Below are 26,595 nucleotides of genomic sequence, written 5' to 3'. Positions count from 1 at the left end.
AGATGCACTATTATTCTGACAATAATAATCTCTACATTAAATAATAATAGTATAACACACTTTCCCTATAGGAGCTTAAAAGTATTTACAATACATGTAGAAACTATAGTCTAGTTGACTATACATGCCAGAACCTAACCATCCAAATAAGTGCTGGAAGGTATACATCTCAAAATATTGAGAACTCCTCTTTTGGGAATGTCTATGGTGTATTTTATTCAACTAAATTCCACAAATAAGATTCTTTGCTAGGCCCTGGGGATGCATTACGGTACGCTACTATGAAGCTCATGGTATAACAGAATAGCCTCAAATCAACTAATTTAATGAATTAACAAATATTCACAAATGCCTCCTACATGTCAGGCACCTTTCTAGACCCTGGACACAAGGCATGAACAAAACAATTACCTTGCCTTCATGAAAAAGATGAACCACTTGAAAAGTATAAATCTCATTTTTAGAAATGATTAAGTTACAAGGTACCCTAAAGGACTTCAGTCAAAACAATGCCATAAAGGAAAAGACTATGTTTGTTGTAAAAATGATAAATTTGCTCTAAAGTCAGGAGTTTAAAATGTTTTAAAAAACAAATGTCACTGATATAATTATATAAATCTGTAATATGGCATCTTTAAAGAACAACTTCAACCAGAGGTATAAATTCACTTGCTCACGCCCCTTTTATTTTATGGATAAGGAAACAAAGGCCCAGCAAGGCTGGGTAACCTCCCATGGATACACAGCTAGTCAGTGTCAGACCTCCCACAGAGCCTCAGAGGCATCCATTCTAGTTCAGTGCTCTTTCTAGGAAACACAACTTTTTATTCAAAGGACAAGGGCTTTAGCCTTTATCTCTCCAATATTTTACAACCTTCTTAGCTCAGTGAGGTTTACATGTAGTCACAAATTGTCAGACTAGGAAGTCGCAGTAAAAAGAGGTCAGAATAATTTTCTACTAAGTGAATGAGGTAAAATTGTGATCGTGACTTATCATGCACTGTTTTTTTATGCAACCCTTCCAGCAGCTCTTTTCCACTTGCTCCTACTCTTCTCCCATCATTTTGGTTAATTTTAAAAGTGCTTTCTTTTTGTCAACTACTACAATAGCAATATTCCTGTTGAAGCCACCATACATTTAAAATCGAGGAAACTGATAGCTTTTTCAGTTTTGGATCATTTGAACTATCAAGTCTTTTTTCAGCTTTAAAATTACGTGATCCTTGGTGCTTTTAACACCCCAGGACTCAATTAAATAAGTACTTATGAAGCACTTACAGTATACAAAACATACTATATAGACTGTTTTTTACTCTAACCTTGCCTTCAAAGATGTCTGTATCAAGTTTCTCCTAGGGAATACCTAGGTGGTCAGTACAGATTCATCTAATATGAGATATTTCTCCTCTTAATACAAACAACTAGGCTTCCTGCCACCTTTCTCACATTATTTTATGCAAATACAGGAACTGTTCCATTCGCCACTGTCAAACACAACAGTTTCCAAACCTGTCGCACCCCTCTCCTCAGCAGATGGCTTATTTCTCACTGTACAGAGAAGACTGAGGCTTTCCCATATGAGCAGCAGCAATTTCCCCCTCCTTTTCCTTAACAGTTCTCTGCAAACTTCTCCTCTGCTGAGTTAATCCTTACTGGTAATCCCAATCCCTAACTGCCTTGCTCCATCAATTACTTTCCTTCTTATTTGATAAACACATTCTTCCATATAATAACCTAAAAATCTTTTCAGTTAGCCTTCCCATTACTTGATCCAATTCTTTATTCTACTGTGGGTGGTCCATGGCTTATGATACATTGTCTTTAGCTATTGCTGACTGACACTTTAGACAGTGGCTTTATGGAAATATTATTATAGTTTTACTGTGGGTAAGTTATAAAGGATATTGCCCCACCCCCTCTAAATCAAGCCACATGAGAAATTTCTTTCCTATGTAATTTAAGAAAGTTTAGCTTTCCCTGATGACCTCGTAGGTTTTCACCTTATGATGAAACCAATTTCATCACATTTACTTCACATATATTTCACCACATTTTTTCCCCCTTGCTCTGGCTACAAGGAAGCTCAGGGTCAAATTTGCAGGCCAATTTTAATAAATTTGAGAATATTACTCATCTATACCTTAGGTGATTTCATGCTGAGGTTCCATTTTATATTTTCAGTGACTTTGATTTTAAATTCTTTTCTATTGTGTGATTATATATTCTTGTAAATTGCCTCAAATTCTTCCTGATACAAGATATTAAGTATAAGAAATAAGCTATGGTATTTCCAAACCCACTGCGTAATATATGTGCTTAACAAAGACTGGTAGAATTAAAATTTTATTTTCCTACTAAAAAAAGAAAGCAGAGGAGTGTGGCTAATTAGATCATTTGGTCTTAGGCCATCAGGCGTTTTTCATTTTATTTCTATTGTACATATTATGAATCTATGATCTAAAAATAGTCTATTTGCCATTATGTTAATGAAATCAATGAAAAGTAATCTTATTTAAATCAGAAATACTTTCCATTCTTTGAGTATATTGGAATTTTTATTTGTTTACTTGTTTTCAATTAGACAATTTGTTTTCCTCTTTGAACACAGTTATGAATTGATGGCTCTATAAAAAATTAAAAAATTATATAAGTAACTACAAGTAAAGACTATGGGCTACTGAAAATGGCTACAAAGGGAAGTTATGACACAAGCTCTTTGAGTTTGAATGGAAGTCCTGCTAGATTAGAATCTATGTCTGTGATATTATGTTTCCAATTCCCATTCTCAACCGCTTTTTCATGACAATAGGTAACTTGCTTTCTGGAATACCATTCATTCAACAAATATGTACAGTTTTGCTATGTGCAAAGCACACAAGAGTTTTAAAGTACTCTACAGAAACAGAGAGTTTCTTTACTCCATGAGAGTGTGCTGTGAGGAAAGTCTACTACCTGTTTTGTTCCACAACACTGAAAACTCACCATCTATAACAAATACAGTCCAGTCTCCTTAATTGCACTAATCACGTTTTATAAAGTCACTGCAAACACTGAATTAGCAAATACTGAACCACTGTTCCTAGGGGAAATACAGGGTTGGGATACTGCAAGCCTCTAGTCCCAACACATTCTTCAACTGATCAGTACATAACCTTGTTTTATGTGTGTTTCTGTTTAAAGACAGCACTTCACCACTATGCTTGGGAGCCATTTCAAACAGCAAAATCACCAACAAAAAGCACAAAAATGTGAAACACATGGCACTAAGTAGACTGGGAAAAGTCACTTGTTTACAGTTAGAGAGCAGAAAAGAAGGAACAGCATCACTGGGAATGTGGGCATTGGGCAAATCAAATTTTTCACAGCTCTGTACACGTCCACGAGAGCACTGCTGAGCACTGACTTTGGGGATACAAATAAATTTTAGAAAGTAAGCAAATCTGCAAATACAGAATCTGTGAATAATGAGGATCAACTGTATATAAGTTAAATATTTCAGTGCAGTCTCTGATTTGATTGCCACCAAAAGACAGAGATCTGGAAAGCACCAATATTCTTCAGTTACTACACAAACTTACAGAGTTTTGACGAGCATGCTTCAAGAAGTAAGATGTTCAAGGCTTTCATAAGTTGGTATTGCTAAAAACGTTATTTCTTACCTGATATATTCTAAAAGGGATATAACGAAATCCATTTTCTTCTGCAGGATATTCCATGAGTTTCCGATTGATGGCCCAAAATTGGTCAAATCTGTCTGCAATGATAAATTATTTGTTAGTAAAAGTGAACATTATAATTTAATATCTCACATGAAGAGATGAAAGCTGTTAAACATCCTCTTAGAAGTTTTTGAAAGGGCTTCATTTACATATTACTTTTTCTTAAACTTACCGTACCATAACTAAACATAAAACAAAATATAAAATTAATTTTTTCTACATTTTTGCTTCCTCTTCCTAGATATTCGCATGGACATTTTTTTCTCTTAAGAGAAATCCTGGACAGATTATGACCACTTGTGTTATCAAGGCAAAAAACATCAGGTAGGGATGAATGTCTTGACTCCCTTGGTCCTACTCCTGTCTACAGTACAAAGGCACAACCTAAATTTTAACCAGAACTTGTTTAAAGAAAAAAAAGTCAAAATACCAAACACTAAACATTAAACAGCAAAAAAGATAAAATTATAGGAAAAGCTTTGAAAGAAATGTGGAACTGACACTTAAGAAGTAAGTAACTCAATTGCAGCTTAATCTCAGACTAATTAAACAACTTTTTTTTTTTATAATTTTATATATTTATTTTTCCCCCAAAGCCCCAGTAGATAGTTGTATGTCATAGTTGCACATCCTTCTAGTTGCTGTATGTGGGACGCAGCCTCAGCATGGCCAGAGAAGCGGTGCGTCCGTGTGAGCCGGGGATCGGAACCCCGGCAGCCAGCAGTGGAGCGCGTGCACTCAACCGCCAAGCCACGGGGCCGGCCCTAAACATCTCTTTTTAAAAATTTTCAGGCTAAATTAAAAAAACCCACTTTACTGAGATATAATTCACATACCATAAAATTCACCCCTTTAAAGTGTGCAACTCAGTGGTTTTTAGTATATTTGGAGTTGAGCAGCCATCAGCAACATCTAATTTCAGATCATTTTCCTTCCCCCCCAAAGAAACCAGTACCCATTAATAGTTACTCCCTACCCCCCCACCTTCCCCTAGAAATCACTACTCTCTGATCTATTCTAGACATTTCATAGAAATGGAATCATACAACATATGGCCTTTTGCATCTGTTTTTTTTTCCTTAGCTTGTTTTCAAGGCTTATTTACGTTGTAGCATGTATCATACCTTCACTGATTTTTATGGCCAAATAACATTTCTTTGCATAAAGATACAATTTTTTTTGTTTACCCATTCATCAGTTCAGGGACATTTGGGTTCTTTCCACTTTTTGGCTGTTATGAATAACGCTACCATGAACATTCACGGACAACATTTTGAGTGGATACATATCTTCAATTGTCTTGGGTGTATATACATTCCTAGGAGTGGATCTGCTGAGTTACACAGTAACTGTTTAACTGCCATACGCTAACTACGTGTTCAGGAAATGCCAAACTGTTTTTTGACAAGGTTGCACCACTTTATACTCCCACCAGCAATGTATGAGGGTTCCAATTTTTCCACATCCATGCCACAGCTTGTTACTGTCCGTCTTTTTTTTATTATAGCCACTCTAGTGGGTATGAAGTGGTATCTCCTTATGGTTTTGATTTGCATTTCCCTAATGACTAATTATGCTGAGTATCACTTCATTTGTTTACTGGTCATTTATATATCTTCTTTGAGGAAATGTGTATCAAATCCTTTGTCCTCCTTTTAACCCGGTTGTTTGTCTTTTTATTGTTGAGTTGTAAAAATTATTATGTATTCTGGATACAAGCTCCTTATCTGACAAATGATATACAAATATTTTTTCCCATTTTGCGTGTTTTTTCCCAAAGTAACTCCTTTTTAACTCACCCATAATCCTACCTTAAAAGTATTTTTTATATTCAGAAATTTACCTCAGAATCAAATCTCTGTAAAGCATGTGAATAGCTCCAGAATTTCCGATCAGCTTGGTATTAAAGCACATTCTCTACTACTAGACCCATCTCAATCCAATTTACTGGCAATCTACTGATACTACTTAGGCCTCATAGTTATATAAAAGAAAAAGGTTTAGTTGTTTCTTCTTATACCCCGGTCCTAGAATACTGTGACAGGCTCTAGGTCTTCTCCACTCTCACCCTCAACTCCAATCTGGGAGTTCATTCTACAGTAGAACTGGTAGGATAGAGAATTTAGAATCTAGTTAGTCCCGCGTAATTTCACAAATGACAAATAAGGCCCAGGTTGTGATGAGTTCTTCATTAACAAAGAACCAAGACCAGACTCTTGGTCTTCTGATTCGAAGTCCACAATCATTTTAACAGTTGTAACCACAAAACTGCATCTTAATGCTAAGAGCAGCTCCTTTGACCACAGTCCTTTCATATATGAATCAATTATTCTTTCAACGCTTTTAAAAAAGTATCTTTCTATCATCAGGTATCAAGCAAGAATGTGATAGCTAAATAAAATGATTCTTCATGCATAACTGAAATTTTACTCACTGCCTCATCATTAAATCTCCAGCACCTACCAGAACACACGCATAACATATGCTCTTGAGTCAAAGAATGAATAACAGAATACTACGTACATAACTTTTTATTGAAAAAAACTGGGGTTCTAATCCTATGTCTGCAACTAAATAGCTAGGTGACTAGAAACAAATCAACTGAAAACTGACTAATTCACTTACAGATGAAATAAAGGAGTTAGATTAAGCAGCTGCTAATGCCTCTTCCAAAAGTAAAATTTTATAATTATTTAAGACACTCTCTTTTATTAATATAGAACCTGTTAAAAACCACAAGCAAACTTTTATTAAAAGACAGATTTACACTGTTTTTAACAGAGAAAAAAACACGGGCTAAGGCAGTGGTTCATAACCAGCGAAGATTTTGCTCCCCAGTGGGTCTGGAGACATTTTTGATTGTCACAATTGTATATGTGTGTATTACGAGCATCTAGTGGGTAGAGGCCAAGGATGCTGCTAAAAAGACTACAATGCACAGGACAGCTCCCCACAACCAAGAATTATCTGACCCAAAATGTCAATAGGGCTAAAGGAAGGAAAGCAAACACAAACAATAAAAAGTACAGAAAGGTAACTAGTAAAAAGTTTGTATACATTTATATGGCAAAAAAGTAAACTGGAAAAAGGAACATTATTGTTCCATTATCAATTTGATGACTGTCAGCTCCAAATTCACCCTACAATGTATGCACTGCCACAAGGGACACAATTTCTTTAAGCATCTTACAGTGACAACCACATTACGCTTTCTCAATAGAGTGCTAAAAGGATGCTGCAGGAGAAAGGGGCTCCTGCCTGCATAGGCACACTGAAGACCCCTTGACCTTGTCAGCACCCTGATTTCCTCTGGAAGCCTACATGGGCGGCTCGCCTGCAGTTTCCCAGAGAGCCGCCTCTCCTTCTGCATGCCCATGCCACTCGTTGCTGGTGGCCTGCACTCCAGATTGTCCTCACTGCCCAGTGACTGCAGACCAGCTCCAGTCTAGGCAAAACAGTGAATTTCTCTTCTAATCCAGTGGGCTGAACTATACCTTCTCCCACAAGTTCTAAAGCCAGCCTTGGGAAGGAGCTCCTTGTAAGTGCGACCTTCCTCCCTTAGCCCTAAGGTACATATACAGTTTTCTTATATCTTATTTTCACTCTTTTATCAGAGTTTAATAATTCTTTATATAAAACTTACCCTGTTTAACCCTCTGTGTGGTTTCTATCTCCTGATTGGACCAAGTCTGATACAACTATGTTTAAAAGGAATAAAGACATAATAAAAGATTTATATTAATATTAGTTTTAATATTCTTATAAAAATGTTATATTCTTACACAAAATAGGCATTTCCTTAACAATACTAAAAACATTTCAACCAAGAATAATCTAACTTTTATAAGTCAAAGTTATTAATAAGAAAGACACAAACAGCAGGAATGAAAAGAAAATCGGTGCTGAGATTGAGTGTATAACCAAGTATCTTTCATGCTGGATTTTGTAATATCAGTACCTCTTCTATCCCCTAGTCAATAATTAAAGTAAAATTGGAGTAAGGTGCATTACTACCTTCCTACACATTAATTAATCAAGAACATATTGATCTATTACCAAGCAATATTTTGAATACTGGAACTATGCTATTAGTTATTATAATTAAGTCATAAAATTAGTTATTTGTTGTATCAGCCATGAAAACAGTACTTACAAGTAAAAGAAGCATAATTCAGTAATGTGGTATTGCTGGCTGGGACCCTCAAAATACACTCATGCATGACTGGGATATGTTCTGAGAAATGGGTTGTTAGGTGCGAACATCACCTAGCAACCCTAGGTGGTATGGCCTACTACATACCTAGGCTCTATGGTACTAATCTCATGGGACTACCGTCATATACGACGTCCATCATTGACTCAAACGTCATTATGCAGCACATGACCGTACAGGAGAGGAGATGGCCTCCACACGCACACACTACCCACTTCCTGGTCTTTAACATCTGTGATGTCAGAAAGAACAGATTTACAGCACCCCAAATAAATGCCAGATCATGACAGCACATAAAAACGACTTTAAGCTTTTCTTTGAAGAGAAAAGCAAATGGTTGAAAATCACTACTGAAGGCAACCCACTCTTCACAAAATTTTGCATTAATCAACAGTATTATTCAAACCAGTACTACAAGCGGCCGTGTAATATATGTAGTGTTTTGACCAGAAGCTTTCAAAATATGTAACAAAAAGCATATCCACGTATAGCCCTTTTTGAATCAATTTGTTCATATGCAATATGTTAAATACCTTTGTAAAGCAAAACAGGAGGGGAAAAAAGGAACAGAAATTATTGGTAGAGTGCCAAATGCAAGTGTGTTAAATAAGTGACCAGTATCTTCAAACTAACTTGTCTTCTAAGTCAAATTATGCTAATAGGGCAGAGAGGCTGCACCCTGGCAGGGAGCAATCTCTCTAAGGCAGCACATGCACTGGTGCTTGGATGCTGCTCCACAGAACTACATCCACACATTTCTATGAGCCCTTCTGTTTGAGGTTTAAGGTTACTGAGATGTATCTGATGGGGAGGCCCTAAAGCAAAGAAGCCTTGAAAAAGGCTTCAACGCTTCTGAAAATTCATCATGAAGACAGAAGCAGGCAAGACCAGCGGGCTAGCCTGTGCGTTAAGACTAAGAGGGGTGCTAATCCTGGAGAAGGCTAATCGTTGATCCTGTACATAAACACTCATCCTGGCAGCAGGATGACTGTACCCTGGGGGATTTGTTGTTTGACTGAATCAAAAGAGCAATAAAGCCTGGATCCCAGGAAAATTTTGACCCAGACTGTCACTGTCTCAGAATAAAATGAGAGAAGACATTTATTCCTTTGCCCTACAAAAGAAGTGCTACAGTCTGGAAAACTGGCATCAAGGAGAGTAATCAATATATACATTTAGAGTGCAATTAATTCTCTCTGTATTCAGTGCTACAACTTTCACCTAAACCACTATCATTTCTCATCTGAACCATTGTGATGGCCTCCTAACTGGACTCTGTCCTTCCACTTTTATCTCCACTACACAACATCCAGAAGGCTCTTTTAAAACATAAACCGAATCATATTATTAATGAATACATTTCCAAACGTTTTTCTAATGGGCCATAAGGAATAATGCTTTATGATGTACTTTAACAATATGGTTATTTGAGTTAAGTACTAGAATCCTTATTTAAAAAAAAAAAATCCACTGCACCTCCTTATTGCCTGCAACTGGGACAGACTGCTCCCTGCCCAAACTCTGCATGCAAACAACCATAATGTCAGTAATAAAATACAGTTGGCCCTCCGTTTCCGTGGGTTCCACATCTGCAGATACAGATGGCCAACTAAAGGACTTGAACGTACAGGATTTTGGTGTCCTCGAGGGGTCCTGGAACTAATCCCCCGAGGACGGACAACTGTGACTCCTTTCCAGGAAGCAGGTTCCTGTCAGCCCCCTCTCACCCCTTGGCAGGCAGCGGCTCCTGCATTCCTCTGAGATCTCACTGCCTACCAATCTGCTTACTTACTAAGCTCCAACTCCTCACTCTATTTTTCTTTTCTGTCCCTAGAAAACACCAAGCTTCTTACCATATTACAGTTTTAGCAGCAAGGAATCCTCGCTTTTCTAATTTTCACAGAGCTGCTTCTTTCTCATCATTCAAGTCTCAACAGAAGTGTCACCTCCTCAGAGATTTCCCTCATAGTTCTAGCTAAAGCATTATTCTACTTTCTTCTAAACACTTTTCATTATTTGAAATTAATCTATTTTCATGTCTAATTACTTCTTGTCTCTCTCTTCCAACTAAAATATAAGTTCTGAGGCCTTTGTCTTCAGCCCTAGCAAGTTCCTGGCACAAAGTATACGCTCAATGAATGTTTGTTAAATGACTAACTAAATGAATGCCTGATTTAGGCAAATGTGGAACAAAAAGAAGAAACTGTAGCACAGCATGGGGGAAAAGCAGACATTGGAGCCACAACGCCTGGGTTTGCTTCCTAGCTTCGCCATTTAATACCTACGAGATTAAATAAGTTTCCTTTAAGCTCTGTGTTTCAATTTCCTCATCGGTAAAATGACGATATTAACACTACATATTTATAAAGTCATTAGAAGGAATGAGTTAATATATGCAAAATACAACAGTACCTGGCACAAAGTAAGTGCTATATAAGTATTTTCTCTCTTAGGCTGCCTCAGATTCAACAAGTGAAGACACTGAGCTTCTAGATTTAGAAACAAGGTAAGTGAAGTGTCAAAACCAGAATGAGAAAGTGGGTCTGCCAAAACTCCATCGTCACAAGATTCTGGAGTGTTTAGTGCTCAGGGCCAGGGAGTTTGCACCACTCACATCAAATTCTATGTGAATGCTGCCTACCTGTAGTTACGCAATTGAGTGGCCTTTGCTAGCCACGGTGGGGAGAATAAGAGCCATAACAATCCAGCTGCACCACTTCACAACACCAAATTCCCTTCACGTCCACTTTTGCTTCCTCCGACCCTTTCAACTACCACATAAGGCCCTATCTTCTCACCGTGGGAACAGTTTAGTTGCCAATTACCTTACATCAATTTCAACTGCATTAATCTCCAGCCCTATCATGAAACAGAGATGGGGGCAGGAAGGGTGGTTCAAGAACATCTAGGTCAACATCTTGGTAGGCTAGTCTGAGTTCCACTTCTATTACCTTTAAGATCTGATAACCATTCCTTCTCAACCCCTCCCTATCCTAACGTGTCTTAAAATAATATTAAGGGAGAGGGGATAAGCATGATGAAAAAAAAAATGAGGTTTCTTGTTAATCAGGGAAGATGAGAGGCTCACAACTGTTATACCTTTACAGCATAGGTCTATAAACAGGGCTAGTAAAAACTAAATGGTTAAAAAAATATTGCTGGAAATGTAAAGAAAAATAATCTCATAAAGTATTGGAAAAAGGAGACTGTAAATTTTAATTTCAACATCACAAGCCAATAAACCATAACTGAAAGTTACAACATCTTTAATGTATTCTAGGAGTCAAGCCCAGTAACTGACTCTATTTTTAAGCAGACAGAATTCAATTACTATACTGCAACCAAGTAAGAAGTTTATTTCAAATTTATTTTGAAATTGGGCCACTAATAACATAAAAGGGATTCAAAATTCACAATTTTAATAATGTAAAAAAACCAACTTATTCTATGTGCTCATGTTAAAAATAAAAAACGGGAGAATGATCTTCAATTATAATCAAGTCTTCACTTAATCTAAAAGACAATCTTTAAAGGAGCTTGTTTGCCAAATAGAGATTTACAAAGCTGTAGCACAGTGGGAGGCCAAGACTAATTAACTAAATGTATTTTTGTGTAAATCACCTCTAGATTTATAACCCATAATCTGATTTATTACCTATCAAAACTACTGTAAATTGAGAAAATGTTTTTCCTCTTAGGCTAAATTAGAGTTTATCACTTTCTTAAATTCAGAGGGCCAGAAACAAATTTAACAAGTCATCAAGCTCATTTTCACTTCACTCAGCACTCCAAAGTCATAAGACAAACCAAAAATCTATTTTAATTTTTGAAGGACTAACAGAGAAAAAGATACTCCATTACATTCACTGTATCTTTGTAGTGTTTATTATGCATGATACTCTGTCTTTATTCTAATACAAATCTCTCATGCTTCTGATGAGAAAATGTAAATGATAAAATCCTATTACTAATTACTCGTTGGCAAATAAAAGCTCTAAGCGGGGGGCGCCAATGGTCACTGGAGACACAGTGTGTAACGCAATGTTTCTCAGCTTTGGCTGCTCACCTGGATCAGCTGAGGAGCTTTAATAAAATACTAATGCCAGGGACCCGCTCCAGACCAACTGTTTTAGATTCCCTGCCACCTGTACTTTTTGGAAGCTCCTAGATGATTCTGATATGCAGCCAGAATTAACAACCTCCAGGTGTAATGGAAAATACAATCACTTTAGAATCAGAGATCTAGGTTCAAATCCTGGTCCCATCTCTTATTAGCTCTGTGAGCTCATTTCTTCCTTTTCAAAGTTGACAATGTTTATCTAATTCATGTGCAGAATCACTGAGATAATGCATATAAAACTATCCAGGCCTGAGACATCACAGGAATGCAATAAATGTAACAAAATTCCAGGTAAATTCTGTTCTATTTCAAATCCATCTAACCTGTCCATGGTGGCTACATGAAATAGATCCCTTCAAAAGAAGTTCGCAATTTGCAAACAGTTCATATTATGAATCTCCAGTTTAATTCTAGGCAAGGAAGAGAAAAGAAAGAGTAAAACAACTGACAGAAGGAACGGTATGCTCAAACAAGTTTTTACTTTGTAGGATCTGGACAGAGTTAAATCTATCAAACTACTTATTTGCTCCTATTAGGTACCTGAGTACTGGGAACTCTAGAGAATTAAAAAATGAAAACAAAATAAAACACGTAGACAAGTTCATTCCTTCACTTAATATGTAGTTAGGGAAGCCAAACTGACATATGTAAAATCATCACAACTTCTAATAGGTATGAGGGTGCTTCACCTTAAACTAGCAGTGTTTCAAGACCTCCCCACCACCACCCCTCATCTCCTCAAATGGCAGATAAAACCAAGTGACAGATGCCTAAGCATCTGTTAGAGGTTAGGCTGGTAAAGAAGTGGTATTAAACAAAACACTACTAAAGTGATGCTAGAGTGAAAAGTTGTGGGTTCGGATTATAGTAGGACCTCAGAGATCGTTTTTATTAATAATAACATACCTGCATAGAATTTAGCCATTTTTAAAACCCTATGTGGGTTTTACATTGTCTGATTTTCACAGCAACTTACTGAGGTAGCTACCCTCATTTTACATAGGAGGAAACTGCGGCACAAATCAGGTAAATGATTTGCTTGAGATCATCAGGCCAGTAGACTCTCAGAGATGCTACCGTATCACAGAAAACTTTCAGTTACATTTCTATAAATAAAACCATTGCTTGCTTTGTAAAACTCCAAGTTGAGTCAATTCAGTGACCTACGATCAGCAGGAATCAGGGAAACTGTTAATGAATGGAATGTTCATATTACCAAAAATTCAAGAGTTCTCTACTTCAAAACGCATGGCAGCGTCAGGTGTAATAGTTTAACAAATCTTGCCTTCTGTGGCAGTTACAGATGACAAAACTGAACAGTTAGCAGTAGCTGCTGCAGAAATAAGTACTATCGGCTTCAACATGTTTGTTAAGGCATACTTTTTCAATGAGAACAAGGAGAAATGCACTGTTATAATAAATTGAAAACATCACTCAATTAGGAACTACCCTGTAAAAGACAAGCACAATGATGAGTGAAACTGGAAAATGCAATCACAGTTCAAGTTTTAGCTACTAAGATTATTCAGATGGCATTTACTACAAAATTAATTTAGTATAACAATTCATTCATTGCTAAAACAAGGTTGATTCTTAAAATTATGTACATACCTCAAAAAATAGGGCCCACCCAATATTTTATGTTACATTTTATTACTTCCTACAATGAGTTTATTTTGGACTAAATACTATTATTTTAAACATATTCAGTAGCTTTTAGTGATAAAGTGATATACAGTCCTGTGTTGCTTAACAATGGGAATACATTCTGAGAAATAAATCGTTGGGCGATTTCGTCATTGTGTAAACATCACAGAGTGTACTTACATAAACCTAGATGATATAGCCTACAACACACCTAGGTTATATGGTACTAATCTTTTGGGACCGCTGTCGTATATGCGGTCCATTGTTTATTGAAACGTTCTTATGCAGCATAGGACTGTACATAATATATCCTATAAGGTACAAAAATTAAATAAGGATTTCTAAGAATTCTAAGAGTAAAAACAAGAATAAAGTTATTAAAATTTGAAATTATTCGACCAGTGTTTCTCAACTTCCTCATTTACAATTTAAATATCTAAAACCCATCCAGCGTTCTTTTGAGTGTAATAACACATAAAAATAAATGATGATAAAAATATTGAGGGGAAAAGTTCTAAATGTAAAGCCTTTCCCCTTAACTCAACAAGCCCATGAAACTGTCTCCCTTCTCTTCCTACTTCTTAGATATTAGGTTTCCACGGATTGTCTTCTTTCTTCTGCTCTTTCCTTATATTCTGAGTGGACAAATAACAATACTTTTTATCTTGCAAAAAAATATGTAAATGATGTTTTTATAGAGTTTTAAAATCCTATATAAAAGTAATTTAATGAAAAGTAAATGCAAGTTAATATGCCTGTAGGAAAAAAGTCTAAGGAGTATATTAACAAAAATAAGAAGCTAGTTTTAGAAAAGAGCCACAAAATCTTGAAGTTTAGTTTTCAGTGTAGTTTATGGTAATTTAAAATAAAGTGAGTGAAATCTTTTTGGTTAAAACTTTTATGGAAATTAACTCCAATTAAAAATACCATCTGGAATATTTTATTGATATCTTTCTACTTAGAAAGAAATAAGCTAGATGTAAAAAATTCCAGGAATCAAGGATAGCCTGGATCCTAAAGGAACCCTGTGGGAAGAAATGCTTCTTAAGTAGAAAGCCACTCTGAAGATAATACTCAAGACGTGACTGAACATGCTGCATCTTAGATGAACAAATTTGTTTATTTTGCACTCATTTTTTAATGGGCTGTTAATCTTTGCTAGTTTTCAGGCTAAAATCTTGCAACTCTCTGAATGCTAATTAACACTGGTGTAGTTTAATAATATTTAAATATGATTTTCATACAAAAGGATTTCTGAATCTTCCACAGTTTCTAAAGCAATAAAAGACAAGAGACATGCAATGAATAACAAGAAATTAGTACTGCTATAGAACTGTACTTACCTCTTTGGTTCAGGAAAAGACATCATTAATATACAGAATTCTGACACTCAGAACTCATTATCACAGCCACTAACAAGGACTGGTCTGTATAGGCAGAGATGGAGTGAACAGAATATCATGGGGGTTGGGGGTCAGAGAGTGGGGGCTTGAAATTTTGAAATTTTCAATCAAGTAATTGCTAGGCCTTTGTTAAAAAGTGCATGAAAGAGGTACCTGGGAATAGGTAACACACTGGCCAGCATTAATTACAGACCGTTGAGCTAAAATGTATATCTGGTGATCCAGACCCTAGCAGGATAATGAAGAAATGGGTCAGAGACTAGGTAAGTTTAAATAAGAGGTAAAGAAGTGTTGTTAAGATCTGCAAAACTAGATCAAGGGCCATGCAGAAAGCTGGAGAGGGAGATCAAGCAAAAGAGGGAAAAAGAAAAATACAGAAGACACATGTTACTTCAAACATGTAAGTACTATTAGTCTTACTGAAATGACAGCATACTATTTATTCATTTGTCATTTCATAGTCATCTCAACAAAAACAAAATAATCACCATTATCCAGAAACAATTATTTCCAAGTTTACAATAAGAAGCTCACGTGGTTAAGTTTACATATAAGAAGAGTTAACTGGTTAAAATAACTGTTTGTTTATATGCCAAATTCCTTTTATTTAAAGAATATGGTTCCACATACAGCCTAAATGAGTCATTGTAACAACTGAACATACTAGTTTTCAAGGGCTTAGCTGGTGAAACAGATGAGAAAGTTCATAAGCGGGTTTGCCCAGGCTTTAGACTTTCAAACATACCTTGCAAGGCTGCTATGATAGTAATAATCCATGTAAAGTGCTGGCAAACAGAACTCACTGCTACTATAAAGGAGAAGCAGTTTTATCCATTAACTCTACATCACCTCTCTCTAGAGCAGTGGTTCTCAAAGAGGCTGATTTTACCCCTGAGGGGCTATCTGGCAACATGTGGAGAGAGAGAGAGAGAGAGAGAGAGAGAGAGAGAAAGAGAGAGAGAGAGAGAGAGAGAGAGAGAGAGAGAGAGAGAGAGAGAGAGAGAGAGAGAGAGTGTGTGTGTGTGTGTGTGTGTGTGTGTGTGTGTGTGTGAGGAAGACTGCCGCCAAGCTAACATCTGTGCCAATCTTCCTCTATTTTGTATGTGGGACACTGCCAGAGCATGGCTTGATGAGCGGTGCGTAGGTCTGCGTCTGGAATGTGAACCCATGAACCCCAGGCCGCCGAAGCAGAGCACACAAACTTAACCACTAAACACTGGGCCAGCCCCTGGAGACATTGTTTAATGCCATGATAGAGAGGGGGGAGTAGTGTGCAACTGGCATCTAGTGAGTGGGTAGAGGCCAGGAATGCTGCCAAACATCCTACAATGCATAGGACAGCCCCCTCCCTGCCACTGCCCCAACTTCCAAGAATTATCCAGTCCAAAATATCTATACCACCAAGGTTGAGAAATCCTGCTCCAGAGTAGTGGTTCTCAAACTTTAGTGCATCACAATCACCTGGAAGGCTGCAGAACCACAGGTTGCTGAGACCTACCCTGGAGTTTCTGACTCAGTCTAGGGTGCATTTCTAATCAGTTCCCAGGTAATGCTGATGCTTCTGGCCCATTGTCTACACTTTGAGAAGCACTGCTCTAGAAAAGAGTGATGAGGAGCTAATGGACAAAACAAAAAAATATTAGGAAAGTAAGTATAACTGGAGTTTTCTGTTCTCTTAAGGAGAATTCTGAAATTTTTAAGTTTGATAACAAAATATTCATTTAAAAACAAAGTAACAAACTATATATGCTTATATACCAGTGTGTGTTATGGTGTATTTTTTTTCAGAGGAAAAGAGGAATCATGCTGCAAATTCAAATAGTCACGATAGGTCATGGCTCCAAGAGTGAGAATCATTTATCAGACAGATGTTTGTCTGCATTTTCTCTATATAGTGTACCAACGTACACTATACAGGGAATAGTGCTGCTTTCCCTTATATAGTGCACTATATAAGGGAAAGCTGCTGCTTCTTGTTTTTTTGAGAAAGATTGGCCCTGAGCTAACACCTTTTGCCAATCTTCCTCTTTTTCTTTTTTCTCCTCATAGCCCCAGACATAGTTATATATCCTAGTTGTAGGTGCTTCTAGTTTCTCTGTGTGGGACGCTGCCTCAGCATGGCTTAATAAGCAGTGAGTAGGACCACACCCGGGATCCAAACTGGTGAACCATGGGCCGCTGAGGCAGAATGCATGAACTCAAACACCGTGCCACCGGACCGGCCCCAAAAAGCTTCTTGAAGCTTCCCAAACTTAACTTATAAGAAAACTTACAGTATGCTAGAAGGTATACATTTTTTAAAAGTTTTTAAACTGAACCAAATATAAATAAAAGATATGATAGAATTTTACTATAGATGATTTGAAATCTTATTTAAAAGGACATTACAAGCTAAACCTTTGTATTCCTATAACACTAGAGTTCACTAAAAATATTTTCAATTACTAATCAGAGTTTAGACTATCAACCTAGTCATACAGATTTATACATATATCAACTGAATCTCATATGCAAAATATATTCTCTACCATTGATGAACTCTGAGACATACGACCACTATTTACTGTTATTAATGGACTCTTTCCAATAAACTTACGTTAGTATAATTTGTAGTATATTATGAAATAACCGTCTAAATGTTTTCACCAAGTTTTATTATCCATGATGTTCACTGCCAAGTCTACTCAAAGAACTGTAAGAGGCTATGATCCAAATTATTATCAAATGTATTTATTCATTAAATCACGTAATTTCAAGAGCAATCTTTCTCCGGAAGCCTAGCAAAGTAGCTTTATGGCTTATAGTAAAACTCAAATAATAAACTTTTTAGATTTCCATCACTATTTTTAATTATAGAAAGCAGAACACTGACAGACTGATTTAAAACATGTAATATAATATAGTAAAATGCTTGTTTGTTCCATAGTAAAACTTAATTGAATGCTCAAGTAGGTTACGAATTCGCTTGAAGCAACTTTCTCACAAAGTTGTAGATTCCTGAATGCCACAGACACCGCTTCAGACTGAACTTATGCACCTTATTGTTCTGCAGGCAAAACAACAATGGAAATGACTAACTCAGCTGCATGCAGAAAGAAAAGCACATGATGGTTAGTGGATATAAACAATTGCCAAACATCTGGAATATACGAGATTGCTCCATATTTCACTGCCCTGTATCATTGGGAACATTAACCGTCATATCCTTAATAAAGACGCACTTATTGTGAAAGTAAACGAGTATGAAATTAGAAGCTGCAGCATTCGATTCAAATCTATTAAGCCTTTTCTATCTACTGACTCACATTCACAATCCTTAACTCTAGCAACACCTAACTCAATGAATGTCTCAGAGATACCTCAAACTTTCGGCCTCAAAGCTGACTCTGTCTCAATTCGGCTTTGTTCCCCATTCCAAACCTATTCTCTATTTAGTTATTTCATTTCTCAGTATAAAGAACCAGCATCCATCTAGCTGCCCAAGTCAGAATCCAGAAATGATTCTTTCCTTTCTGTCACCCTAACCTTACATCCAATCTAATAACAGATTCTGTCAATTCTACCTCCAAAGTAAACCCCAAATTTTATTGACTTTTCTCCATCTCTACCATCACCACCCTAAAGGCCACCATCATTTTATACCTGAACCTACTACTATAGCCTCTCTACTTCCACTCTTGGCTCCTTCTATTGCATTCTCCATTCAGCAGGCAAAATGTTCTTACATTGTATTCTGCATCTCACCATTCTCCAGCTTAAAAATCCTCCAATGGCTTCTCACTGCGCTTATCATCTTCTTTTCCTTGGCCTAAAAAGCCCTACATCACCTAGCTCTTGTTTATCTCTCCAACCTCATCTCACGTCATGCTTCCTTCTTGGTCACTATATCCAAGACACACTGGCCTTCTTCCAATTTCTTAAAACATACCAAACTGTTTTTGCCTCATGTCCTTGAAACATGCTATTTTGTAACATGTTTGGTTCTCTCTAATCCTTAAGATTTCAGGTTAAATACCTCCTCAAAGAGGTCTTCCCTAACTACCTTAATATAAATAGGTCCAATCCCTACTGGTTTCTGTTCTCAGAACTTTGTTTATTGCTTTCAAAATAGTGTAACATCAACTGCAAAAAGGATGCTTTGGGTCCCACAAGACTTATGAAAAGAACTAGAGACAGAAAAGTGTCATTTTTGCTACACAGAATGTTAAAAAAACAAAAGTAGTGACACTATACTATAGATTGGCCTCAAAAGTAGAGGGAAAATATGACAAGGACACTGGAGGAGAAGGGTATTCTAGCAAAAAACCCTATGTGATCTATAACTTTAAAAAGCTCCAAATAGGATTACGTTCTTCACAAGTACCTAGCATTTTCCCACCTCAGGGCCTTTGCCCTTGCTGTTACCTCTGCCTAGGAAGGTCTTAACCCTAGATAAATGCATGGTCCTGCTTCAGGTCTTTATTTAATGTTATACAATCGGTGAGACCTTCTGTTTATGTTTCTCCCATAGCACTTATCATCATACGACACATCGAGTATTTTAGTTTTACTTCTTGTCTGCCTCCCTCATTGTAATTAAACTACATAAGGGTGGTAATTTCTGCAGGAAGGTCTGTTTTATTCACTACTTTATCTCCAGTAAGAATTCAATAACTGCCTGTTCAATGAATTAGCATTAAAATGACACACACACAAAAGATGAACCAAGTTATAGCAGAAATGTGATGGGTAATTTCATGGGTCAACTTGACTGGCCACAGGGTGCCCAGATTAAACATTATTTCTGGGTGTGCCTGTGAGGGTGTGTCTGGATGAGATTAGTATTTGAATAGGTGAACTTTCAGTAGACGGCCCAACCCAATGTGGGTGGGCATCACGCAATCAGTTGAGGACCTGAAGGGAACAAAACAAAAGGTGGAAGAAGGAGAAAGTCAACCCTTTTTTCCCTGCCCCACTGATTGAGCTGGGACATCTCATCTCATCTTCTCCTGCCCTCAGACTGAGATTTATACCATCCGCTCCTCTGATTCTCAGGCCTTCCGACTCAGACTGAATTACACTACTGGCTTTTTTGGGTCTCCAGTTTACAGAGGGCAAATCATGGGACTTCTAAGCCTCCATAATCACATGAGCCAATCCTCACAATAAATCTCCACACACACACACACACACACACACACACACACACGCATTTTTACTTGGTTCTACTTCTCTGGAGAACCCTAATACAAGGAACATGTAAGAAGAGTAGCAGGAAGGCCAACACCAAGCACGAGATGAAGTTTATAAAAAAAATAGTAAAGAAAACAAAATGAACTTTATAAACTATGTTTTGGCAAAGAAAGAAGGAACCCATGGAGAACATTATTGGGGAAGATGGTATAGTATTAAAAGATAGAAAGAAAGCTCAACTATTCAACTTCTGTTTAGCTTCCATTTTCTCCAACAACAGAATGATCTTCACACAAGAAAGAGTGAAAACATATAGCCAAAGTGAAAATGATGCTTCGATAGGCTCAGACATAAAAGTGGGTATTATGCTTTAAATTAATGCAAGTCTTCAGATAAAGGGGAATTACCTCACAGGAAACTAAAAGAACTTAAAGATAGGATTACAAACTCAATGCCAATAATCTTAAGAAACAACAGAAAATGGGAGAGCTGCCTGAGGTCAGGAGACAGGCAAATGTTTCAACTTAAAAACCTGAATGGATTTTATCAACTAGTAAGCCTGAGGTCAATCTCTAGCAAAATTTTAGAATGCTTTTGAGCATCCAGAGAGTAAAACAGTAATTAGTAGAAATCATCATAAATTTTAAAATATGTATGGTATCAAAGTGATCTACATTCCTTTTTATGATAGTATTAAGTGACTGGGTATCAAAGAAGTGATTTACCTTAAACATAACAATGTAACAAAGATCTACTTCTGGATAACATGCGTAAGCTGGATGAGGATAGTTAGGCACACTCAAGTTTCTGAAATGTCTGGGAATCAACCTTGACAGTTCTCATTCTATCATCCACCACATTCAACCCAATACTAAGTCCTAGCAATTCTCTCAGTTCTCAAATCCATCCACTTCTACCTTCAAGGCCACCACTTGTAATATAAACAATTACCATCTCTCACCACAGGAATGGACTCCTACTTGGCCTTTTAATTCCATATTTGCTCCCTTCTAATTCATTACCATACTGCAGCCAATGAGATGTCTTAAAAAAGAAAATCTGATTGTTATATTCCTGCTTAAAATCTTTCAGTAGCCCCCTACCTACCCCACCTCACTCACTGAGGATTAAGTTCAGTATCATTAAAATGGCCTACAAAACCCCGAATAGATAGTCTCTGCCTAATTTGGAGTGCCGCGTACTTGCCACTCTCACCCTTGATCACCATGCTCTAGTCAGAATGGCCTTCTCTGAGCTCTCAGAACTTAAGCTCTTTTCTGTGTTTCAGCCTAACCCAGATCATTCCCTGTGCCTAGAACACTTCCATCACAACCATCCCGCTCTCTACACCTTCCTCTACAACTCGTTATAAATGTAATAATTATTTAAAGGCTATCTGTTTAATGTCTGCCTCTCCTACTAGACTGTAAACTCTGAGGGACGGACCACACCTGTCACATTCACCTCAGTGTCCCCTCTGCCTAGCACAGTGCCCGGCACATGACAGGGTCTTGTAACTGACTAATCCATACTACCAGGATCTGGGTGTGATGCTCCTATAATGAATGTTGTTTCCAAGACTTGACTAAATATCAGAGCATAAAATCTGTCAAGAATATAAACCTGTGAGCAGTATTTGCAGCACTGGATATAAGAATGAAAATTTCTATAAACTCAAAGTAGGGGAGGTGAGAAGTAATAGATGAAACAAGACTGGCCATACACTGATAACTGCTGAGGCTGGGTGACAGGTATGTGGGGTTCATTATACTATTTTCTCTGCTCTTATTTACACAATATAATCCCAATGTTCTCACGAATGGCAAAAATCTGAATTTTGCTAACAGGGAAGCTTACCAAATGTCGATCTTTCATTGAGACAAAAGGTTCAGGAAAAGTACTTATGCCTCCTATTGACAGTTCTACTTAGGAATCTCCTTCCATACTACCTACACCCAGAAGAGTATCCGACATTGTAACAAAATCACAGAAATTGAAGGTTCAAGCTACAGAGTTGAGTCTAAAAATTTCATCTCTCTGTTTTAGTAGTCTTTCTATGACATCACACTTATTTCTGTCAAGTTGTCTATTACCTTCAACCTAAATCCTGCTTAAAAGGGAGAGGGAGGGAGGGCTGGCCCCGTGGCTTAGTGGTTAAGTGCATGCGCTCCGCTGCTGGCGGCCCGGGTTTGGATCCCGGGCGCGCACTGACACATTGCTTCTCCGGCCACGCTGAGGCCGGGTCCCACATACAGCAACTAGAAGGATGTGCAGCTATGACATACAACTATCTACTGGGGCTTTGGGGGAAAAAATAAATAAATAAAATTATAAAAAATACTTAAAAAAAAAAGGGAGAGGGAGGGAAGGAGAGACAGAGAGAAAAAGGGAGAGGGAAGGGGTAGGGGGAGGAAGGAGAAAGGAAGAGGGAGGGAAAGACAAAGAAGGTGAGAGGAAAGAGAGAGAAATTATTGACAATAATTCTTCGAAGAAGTCCTTCTGGAACGAATGAGAATATCTAATCATCAGAATTCAGGTATATGTGATTACTACTTTACAGTCCTTTAATTTGAGTCTTGTGAAGTATTACCACGTTCATATTTATAAGGAAACTCCAGCTTAGAGAGAAAACTGATCTGCCATGGCCACACAATAAGAAATATGGCAAAGTAAAGATCAGGTCCAATGCTCCTTCTCAGACCAACAGATTTGCAGTCCAATACTTATTCTACTATATGCAACTGACAAAAACAAAGCAATGCAGTTACAACCCAACTGTCTCTATCATATAAGCCTTCAAAGAGCTAGAACCATTGCATTTATCCTTTACATCACCTACCAAAGTGTTTTCAAAACGTTAGGACTTGTTATAAAAATCACCTTTCACTGATCACTATTTCCTTCTAAAATCCAGTTTTAAGTTAAAATCGTACGCTACCAAATAATTATTTTCTCTAAAAAATTACTGAGCTCAAAATGATTAACCATAAGTTAGAAACAATGTAAATTTTCAACATATAAAGCAGTCAAAACTTGTATTTATTTGAAGGTCTATGGACTTTATTTAATGCCATCTTTTTTTTTTTTCTTTTTTAGTATACCCTGAAAACCAAGGCTAAAAACTAAGTCATATATTATGTCAAAAATATATTTTGGGGGGCCGGCCCCGTGGCTTAGCGGTTAAGTGTGCGCGTTCCGCTACCGGTGGCCCTGGTTCGGATCCTGGGCGTGCACCGACCCACCGCTTCTCCGGCCATGCTGAGGCCGTGTCCCACATACAGCAACTAGAAGGATGTGCAACTGTGACATACAACTATCTACTGGCGCTTCGGGGGGAAAAAAAAGGAGGAGGATTGGCAATAGATGTTAGCTCAGAGCCAGTCTTACTCAGCAAAAAGAGGAGGATTAGCATGGATGTTAGCTCAAGGATGATCGTCCTCAAAAAAAATACATATATATTTTTTGGGGATGTCCTCAAATCTCTAGCTTATAAGAAAAAACAGCTTGACATTTAATAGAAAATAGCCTGTACATGTAGTGACAACTGCCTCATAAATAATAAAAATGCTACTTTCTTTTCTTTTTTTGTGGTCATTAACTTTGTTTCACAGGGAGGTTAAATACTCTTATATCTAAAATGAAAACCCATAAAAAACACTGAAAGGCACAGTATGTCTTAAATGAGTTTTCTTGGTTTCAAAAGCTTTTCTTATTTCTCTTTCACAGTGATCTGAGAAATTAAAATTAGCATTTGAAAGTATTCAAAAATTGTTTAAATCATTGTTTAGCTGTTATGTTCTACAGGTGCAGTTCTATACGAAAGAAATTTACCATCTGCTACGTCTCAATCTTACCAATTTACAATTTTACTAACCAAAAGGTAAGATATCTTTGACTTCACAAATTAATAGGACCTTCTTTTGGATGGAAAAATTCTTAAACATAAAATCTATTTCAATAAAGGAAACAGAAAGGAACTTGCTAGAAAGAAATAAAATAAAGGAGTCATTCAGTCAATATTAATTTTGTCTCCTCTATGCCTAAGACTAGACTAAGTGCTGGGGATACAAAAATGCATAATACACTCCAATCAGGAAATATTCATATTCTAGCAGAATACATAAACCTTACCTATACCAGAGTGTGATAAAATATGAGAGGAAAAATGCATATAAATGGACAAGGAGCCATGACAGCATGAAAACATAAATAGTCCTGCCTCCACTTGGCTGTAAGGCACGGTCCATGTTTGCTCTACCACTGCTGGATGATCACTAGCTTCTAGCATAGTTTCAGGCACATGTTAGCTGTTCAATAAATATTTGTGGGCTAAAAAAATAAAAGAGAAAAGGCTTCACAGAACGGTGACAATAGAGACGAGCATTAAAACATATGTAGGAGTTAGACAAAAAAGGAGGGAAAGGGCATTCTAGGTAGAAGGAACAGAATGAACTACTACACCCATCTTTCACCTAATATGTAGGTAACATTCAGCCTCTTCCTCCAAAATACATTTTCTACAACCTTTACCCAGCTAACGACTTCCTAAACGAATATTTTAATTTTTAAAAAGTGGAAAATAGACTACCTAGGTCTCCAGCATCCACGGGATCCCACGCTAAGATTTTTGAGTGCGTAAGCTCAATCATTATCAGTACAAACAAAACCAAACATAACAGCTACAAAAATAATTTATAGCTAAAAATAAAAATGGAATAAAGTATATTTTAACCACATATCTTTTTAAGTCAGATTTAATGAAACCATTTTAAAAGTAATTTCATAAAATTGAACTTAATAAAGACAACTTTAAAATAGTCATATATCTAAGAAAGAATACGAGCTAAGGCAAAAATAGTAAAAAAGGAACTCTATACCAAAAAACAGCAATGAAGGCAGTTTTTAGACTAAGTCCGACACATTAGGTTATATACCAAGTTCTGCAAGTGTGACATTTTGAGTCATGCTTTAGGTCAACGATAAATATGAGCTGTTGGTTTGGTCAACCTTCTACCGGCTGGCAAATGTTTTCTAAAAGCGCCAGAGATAATAAATATTTTAGGCCGTGGGCCACATGGTTTCTGTCACAACTATTTAATTCAGCTGTTGTAGCATGAAAGTAAACATAGACAATACACAAATGAATCGGTGTGGCAGGGTTCTAATAAATCTTTATTTATAAAAACAGGTGGTTGGCCCATGACCATAGTTTGCCAACCCCTGGTCCTAGAGTCTCAAAGCGACTTCTCAATAATTCTTTTTATCAAGATAGCTTTACTTCCTTTCAAACACTTTCACATAAACTGTATTAGTGTTTCTTTAAAGCCTCTAAAGACACCTATAAGAGAACATAGCAGACATTCTCTTGTTTTACAGATAAAGAAACTGAAGCTCAAAGCGATTGAGTGAGCTGCCCTAAAGAGCTACTAGTTGAGCTGAGACTAAAAACCAGGCTTTTTTTTTTCACAACTTCTAACCATCTTTCTCCATACCCAATTCTCCAAGAGATACCCCAAATGAAACATTTCAATCATTTTTAGAATTCTCTGATGAACCCAAGCTCTCTATAGCAGACTCACCACGTCCACAATAGATTTCAAGAACATCTACATAAATGTCCGTTTAAATTATTTATTTCAATTCTGAAACCAAATTATTCTCAGATCCCTTCTCTCTTTACAAGATTCCTGTCTTCTTCCATTTAGGCTATTTTCTTATTTACAAGTCACCTAATATGTCACTTCATCTTCAAATAGCCAGCAAGAAAAAGTACACCCTCTTAAGAGGTTGTAAACTCTTTTAGTCACTTAATAAGAATTTGTGTACAGAACAATATAAATGAGGTGAGAGGGCTCGTGCTTGACTTTTCAGAGCTTATAATCTAGTTGAGAAATATCAGATGCACAAATATGAAACTAAGGAGCAACTCCACGTAACTGAGGTCAAATCTAAGAAACTTATAAGAAATGAGAAAATTTAATTTGCAGCACACTGTCATAAAACATGTGCCTTCTGTGCTACTGAAGTCACAGATAATGCCCTGTATTTGGCATAACGAAAGTTTAATTAATATAAATAACTACAAACACCTCTTTGACATCATAATAATATAGTCCCAAAGATAAAACCAGATCACATTTTTTAAATTATTTTTTGGGGGAGCTTCTTCTACTTTATTCTAGTTATTGCCATGAAAGAGCAGCTTATATTGGACTAACTCCCTGTCCAAAAACACCTATCAAAGATGGACAAAATACAGGCAGTCCCTCCTTTGCATAGTACTGCAGGACTGGAAAGGGGACCATAAAGTTGTGCAAAGTG

The 26,595-nt window shown here is 37.0% G+C and overlaps 1 protein-coding gene across 6 annotated transcripts in view; it reads right to left on the bottom strand.

Moving 5' to 3' along the window:
* Window positions 1-26,595, bottom strand: part of ATG5 (autophagy related 5) — a 123,915-nt gene that overhangs the window by 51,841 nt on the left and 45,479 nt on the right. For 5 of the 6 annotated variants that reach the window (XM_058566538.1, XM_058566537.1, XM_058566539.1 and 2 more), the window contains one exon: window positions 3,660-3,754. In XM_058566538.1, the coding sequence (XP_058422521.1) occupies window positions 3,660-3,754 (95 nt within the window). The remainder of the gene's footprint in view (window positions 1-3,659; window positions 3,755-26,595) is intronic. The other variant, XM_058566543.1, reaches the window with a different exon arrangement.

Source organism: Diceros bicornis, chromosome 23, assembly GCF_020826845.1.
Source record: "Diceros bicornis minor isolate mBicDic1 chromosome 23, mDicBic1.mat.cur, whole genome shotgun sequence".
NCBI classification, from domain to species: domain Eukaryota; kingdom Metazoa; phylum Chordata; class Mammalia; order Perissodactyla; family Rhinocerotidae; genus Diceros; species Diceros bicornis.
The sequence above is the reverse complement of the archived record's forward strand: the minus strand, read 5'-3'. Positions and strand labels throughout refer to the sequence as shown.